Below are 6,617 nucleotides of genomic sequence, written 5' to 3' on the forward strand. Positions count from 1 at the left end.
TTCACAAGGCAGTTGATATTTTCAGTGCTTTTGCCTATTTTCATTGCCTTTGTCTTGTTATTGCCGACTTTCATACCATATCTATTATAACAGTTATTCAATTTAGTCAGGGAATCTTGCAGACTTGTAGCGGATTTATTTAGAAGTATAACATCGTCCGCATAAAGCAAAGAGTTGACATTAACATCTCCAATTTTGATATCAGGTTTAATATCACTTTCCTTCATATTGTGATCCATATAGATAATAAATAACAGAGGGGATAATGTACATCCTTGTCTGACACCAGATTTAACAGCAAACCATCCTCCTGTACTTCCTTCAATTCTAACTGCCAACTCAAAACTTGAATAAATAAGTCTAAGTATTGCTAGATATAATGCCACATTGACACCATATAACTGTAGAGTTTTGAATAGCTTCTCTCTTGGCACCTTGTCATATGCCTTTTCCAAATCGACAAAACTTAAATATAGATCTTTGTTATATTCCCATGCTTTCTCCACTATTTGTTGTAAAGTGAAGATCTGATCCTGACAGCCTCTATTTGGCCTGAATCCAGCTCGTTCTTCAACAAGCTTTTCTTCCACAATTCTTCTCAACCGTTTCTCAAGTATACTTGCATAAATCTGATAAATCCGAATGTCAACTAAATCATGATCATGCTGTCATTAATAAGGAAGAATTCCACATTGAGAGAAAAATGACTTGAGAGTTTTATTTCTGTTGCTGCTATGCAAGACGAAACAGAGACATGGAAGGACGGTCCCCTTTGAACTTTTGCAATTTATATCCTAAGAGACAGGAAATTCCAAGAAATCACCACATCATTTCCTTCCTTACTCTATCGAGTCTTTTGAATGATAAATCTGTATATCAACTAAATCATGATCACGATCATGCTGACGTTAATAAGGAAGAGTTCCTCGTTGAGAGAAAAATGACTTGAGAGTTTTATTTCTGTTGCTGCTACGCAAGACGAAGCAGAGACATGGAAGGATGGTCCCCTTTGAACTTTTGCAGTTTATTCTAAATACAGTCTCAAGAACTCAGGTTCATATATTGTAATACTACTGTGAATTTTCCTCACAATTGCTGTAAGTGTTGCTAGTTGTGAGAGGAGTTTTTCTAAATTAAAATTGATTAAGAATTACATAAGATCTACAACGAATACCTTGCACTTAAGAAATCTTGCCATACTGTCTATAGAACAGCAACTGTAATGAAATATACTTCGACAGTGTCATCGATGATTTTGCTAACAGAAAAGCAAGAAAAATAACATTTTAGAATGTTGGAATTAAAGTATTACTTCAGAAATAAAAATAGTGTTTTAATTTATTTCCCTATATGTTGTTTTGACTTTTTGTAGTATTTTTGTTGTGTTGAGAGGGGGCAGCAAACTCAGGGAACACCCAGGCGGGAAAAGCTTTAGCTATGCCATTGTATAAGGCCTTGAGCAGGTCTCATATTGTGCACAGATTTGGTTGCCAGTTTTTCATGAGGATGAGAATATGTTGGAAAGGATCCAGAGAAGATTCACAAAGGTGGTCTTTGGAATGTGGAGCATGAGGGCAGATTGAGAGAATTTCAGTTGCAGAGCCTCGTGAATAGGAGGAAGAGGGGGGGGATATGATTGAGACATATAAGCTAGTCAGGGGTTGTTATTGCATCGACATGGAGGAGATTTTTCATAGAATGGGAGAGGGGGTAGGGCAGGAAGTCATCGCTGGAAATTGTATAGGGAGGGTGTGAGCAGAGGAATGGGGAGTAGGTTCTTTGCATGGAGAGTGGTTGAGTGGAATGCATTGCTTGAGTGTGTTGTGGGTGTAGATACATTGAATCGGTTTAAGGCCAGGTTGGATGAGCATTGTGTGCAATAGTGCATACCTCCCACAATGAGTCTCTGACTCTGTGGAGGTCAAATGTTAATAATAATAATAGAAACATCTAAGTTACTTAAAAGATTTTATAGGATTAATACAAAGGAAATATTTTTGCATTTGGCTAGATGGGGCAGAATAAGATCATTCCTGGAAGTTGGGTAAGAGTGTGGTTAGTTAGGGTGTGAAGAGCTTTGTCTGTTAATGGTTCCAAGGAGGGGTTTACACTAGATATTGTGTTCATAGTTGGGTCTCCCACTATGAGTTTTAGGACTCCATAACTATAGAATAGCATGTATGGCACAGCAAATAACTTTTTTATTATGTAAATGTTTTGTGTTATGTATCATAAGACGTCATCAGTACAACTAACGAACAACAATAGGAACTGAATTCGAAAAAACAAAAAACAGTAGTGGCATGCTTAAATTAGAATCCCTCTATGTATACTGTCATGTTTTTATGGATTTAAAATTACTTAAATTAGATTAAAATATAGCAGATAAATTATTAAATGCATTTGAGGATAACAGTTTCCCACACTTTTGTATTAGTGAGACAGTCATTCTGATTAAGATTAGGTCTATGAAGTAAGGCTTCAGCACTTTCTTTGTATAACCATCCATGTTTATATGTGGATCTATGTATGGAAAATGCTAATCACAGGATCCAGTGGTGTTTTGCCATTGGATCCTATGGTTAGCATTTTCGATTCCATGTTGTGCAAGGTAAGATTTGTGAGGTTTGATAAGGCAGATGTGTTCTTGATGTTCAGAGATACATGTATGTATAGATTATCTGTTTGTCCATAGTATGACAGTTACACGAACATGGTACTTTCCACATAATGAAAGAACGCTCTCAGATTTCCTTTGGCCCACTCAGTTAGATTCTTCTCATAATCTCATTTTGCCTTCCTTGATATGCTAGTCACTTTTCTTGCCTGAGCCTTGTACTGTTCATGAGTTTTCTGGTCACCTTCTCTTTATATACCCCTCCACATCATCATTTACTTCTTCTCCAGCTCATGCTTAATGATATTACTCATCCATCTAACTCCTAACTGATTAACCCTCCTTACTTTAGGTATATAATTTAATACTGCTTCCTCTGGATGATGCTTAACTATATTCCATGCACTTCTAACATCCTTACCTTGCAGTGTTTTATCCCATGGTACAGATTTAAGCTTCTTCCTAAGCATGTCATAATTACCTGCCTTGTAGTTCCACAAATACCCCTTCTTAATAGAATATTCTTCATGTTTTACAATCTCCCAAGTCAAGACCGCATGGTCACTTTCACCAACTGGAGGCATTGTTGTCACTTTGGTTATGGATAGCTCTTCTGATCCTCTGACCAGACCCAATACTCTCCCGTCCCTAGTCCCCTCCATCACATGATGCCTTAAGTAATTATTTCTCAGCAGGTGTATAAATTCTACGAGGGTGGTCTGAAAAGTTCTCGGCCTCGACCATAGATGGCAAAGCTATCGGCAAGATTTTTTTTTCTAAGTTGGTACATCTGTCATAAGCATCCATATGAAATTGCAAGTCATTCTATCAAGTAGTTTGTTTTATACAGCTGTCTGAAGCAAAAGTAGTGTCTGTATCTATCCCTTGAAATGGATGAAATTGAGTATCTTGCAGTTATAAAATTCTTCGTAATGCCAAAAGAAATTCATTCAAAGTTCATAAAAGTTTATGGACACTCTTCTCCTTCATTTTCAACAATTAAGAAATGGGCTGCCGAGTTTAAACATAGCCTTACCAGCCTGAAGATGATCCACGTGAAGGACATCCAAAAAAGTGTAACAACACCAGAAATCATTGACTAAGTGCACAATATGGTATTGGATGACCGGCGAGCCAAAGTGCATGAAATTGCTGAGACTATAGGCATTTCAAAAGAACGTGTAGGGTATATTTTGCATGAAGAATTGCAAATGAAAAAGCTTTGCGCAAGATAGGTGCCGTGCTTGCTCACAGCAGATCAAAAATACACTCGCATGAAAATCTCTGAACAGTTCTTGGAGTGTTTTAACAAGAATAATACTGATTTTGTACATCGATTTATTACTATGGATGATACTTGGATTCACCATTCCACACCAGAATCCAAACAGTGGATATAAGCTGGTTGTCCAGCGCCAAAGAAGACAAAGTCGGTTCCATCAGCAGGAAAGGTCATGGCATCAGTGTTTTGGGATACTAAAGGCATTTTGTTTATTAATTATCTTGAAAAGGGTAAAACATTAACCAGGGAATATTATTCCGATCTTTTAACCAGACTAGATGAAAAAATTCATGAGAAAAGACCCGGTTTGCAGAAGAAAAAAATCATCTTTCATCAGGACAATGCACCTGCCCACAAAAGTGTTTTGTCAGTGGGAAAATTAAGGGATCTGCACTATGAATTGTTGGAAGAACATTCACCCTATTCCCAAGATTTGGCTCCCTCTGACTTCTGTCTCTTCCGAAAACTAAAACTCTTCCTTGATGATCAGCATTTTTCTTTGAATCAAGAGGTGATTGCAACTGTAGAGGGGTATTTTGAAGATCTTACTGAGAACCACTACAGGGACAGGATAATGGCACTGGAGCATCACTGGAATAAATGTATTAGTCCTAAGGTAGATTATGTTGAAAATTAAAATAATTTTGAAATTATAAATTCGTTTTTTCATTGTTATGCTGAGAACTTTTGAGACCACCCTCGTATATCCTTCTTGCCATGTGATCTTTCTTCCTTCCAGTCTCTATCTCCTTAGTTGAAGTCCCCCATAATAATCACTCTCTCTGTACTCGTACTAATTTGGTGATGCATGTCTTCCAGATCATCTGTGGAACTCCTGGCCTATAGATGATCTGAAAGAGATTTTCAGGTCATCTGTAGAACTCCGTGGCCTCTAGCAACAACCAACTGTATATTTTGTTTTATTTGCCTTAATCTCACACCAGATTACTTCAAATGAACAGCCATCCTCCTGCCTGTATCCTATTCTTTTTGGTTGCAATTCATCTGCTATCATCAGCTGTAATGGTATAACTTTTTTCATGTTTTACTATCATAATTATCCTGTACAACCCCCTGAGGGTACATATCAGGAATTTGATGATGAATCGTTATATTTTCCATCTTAGCATCTCCATTTGAGAATTTCATGTCATCTTAGTCACCATGGATACATAGCTAGATTCATGATATAGCATCATCAAAAAACACTAGACACTGCACCAAATGGACTTTCTTTTTGGAGGGATTTTCCCCTATTGAATGGGAGCAGCTGCTTCTTCTTCAGTAATCTTATATGGTAGAGAGTTTTGAAAGCGCATTTAAAAATTTTGTCATGCTTGGGTGACTGGTTTTGTTTCAGAGAATTAGCCAACATTACTTTCTTTAGTGGCATTGATTGCTGTTTTTATCTATCACATCATTTCTAATTCAGGTGTTCTACAAATCTAATTTTGACATGGCTATTGTTAACATATAAGTGTGACCTTCCATTAACCACCTTACCGGCCATTATGGATCAAATACGCATCCTTATATGCTTCATATCCATCATATATTTCAATATAATATCAATGGTATTACAATTTTAATAAGCACTTTGCATCCATATAATCTTGACGTCTATAGACGTCTTGGCCAGTAGCGTGGTTAACATAAATCACAAAATAACAAACTTGACATTAATTAAAAAATGTCAAGTTTGTTTTGCCCATCTTGTGTATTATTGATTTAAATTTTATATATTCATATTATTTATTGTGTTTTTATATTTCAGGCCTTCTTCATCATATGGAGCATATGAGAATGGATCCAAAGCATCAGTTTGCAGCCCAATATGTTCTCAGTCGAGCGGCAGCAGAAAGGAGGGAAAAAGAGACCACCCCTCTACTTCCTGGTCCTTTAATAGGTGCAGGAACATCTGGGCTTGGTCTAAATATTCCACTCTCCAGTTCAGCCACTTCAGTTGGTGCCCATGGCACAGTAGACCCACATAGTTCCACTGGTCACAGCTCCTTGACAATTCAGCCACTTCCATTATTAGGACATGGCCCACACAGTCAGTAATTCCGTGGTTATATACATGCTCATGCATACACATCCACTCACACCCTCCCACTTATACATACATAACTATACATATATATATATATATTTTTTGGGGACCTAAGGCAGTTAGAAAGTATTGTAGTTTGTATGCTGGCAGCCGAGAGCAAAGTTGCTGTAACTTCAGTAAGTTAGCACATTATATTATCAAGTAATTTATTTTTCAAATAAATTTTTTTACTTAGTGTTTGGTAGTTTGTTCATAATTGGGGTGCCATTTTGGTGGTTAGTCAGAGCCATTTTACTTATTACACTCTGCATATTTTAAATATTCAAATATATTTATTTAGAAATGCATTTTTAATAAGTAGTTTGATTTTAATATGTTGTTTTCAGAGTTTTGACAGCTATTTTATTCAGTGTTATGTTGCATACTGTTCACAGTAATGTTGTTTAGCTTTTTAAAAATACATTGAAATGCTATAACTTCAATATGTTTTAATGTGTTGCTTGTTAAATTTCTTAAAATTATAAAGTATTTCCTTTTAATAAAGTACATTTAAGGTGTTTAAATCTATAATGGAATGGATGGTATTCTTGTATAGTCTCAATGATGCTCTGATATTGAACCAACATTCAGCACATAATAAGCAATAGAATTTCTTGTTACATAAT

General features: G+C 36.3%; 1 protein-coding gene across 1 annotated transcript in view; it reads left to right on the forward strand.

The window, feature by feature from the left end:
* Positions 1–5,963, forward strand: part of LOC150105317 (uncharacterized) — a 512,354-nt gene extending 506,391 nt beyond the window's left edge. Inside the window, exon 8 of the mRNA XM_090393928.1 lies at positions 5,674–5,963. Coding sequence (XP_090250054.1) covers positions 5,674–5,963 — 290 coding nt within the window. The remainder of the gene's footprint in view (positions 1–5,673) is intronic.
* Positions 5,964–6,617: the final 654 nt, after the last annotated feature.

The sequence above is a fragment of the Typopeltis vanoorti genome, chromosome 6 (genome assembly GCF_054136105.1).
Source record: "Typopeltis vanoorti isolate ZY-2024b chromosome 6, IOZ_Tvanoo_1.0, whole genome shotgun sequence".
NCBI classification, from domain to species: domain Eukaryota; kingdom Metazoa; phylum Arthropoda; class Arachnida; order Uropygi; family Thelyphonidae; genus Typopeltis; species Typopeltis vanoorti.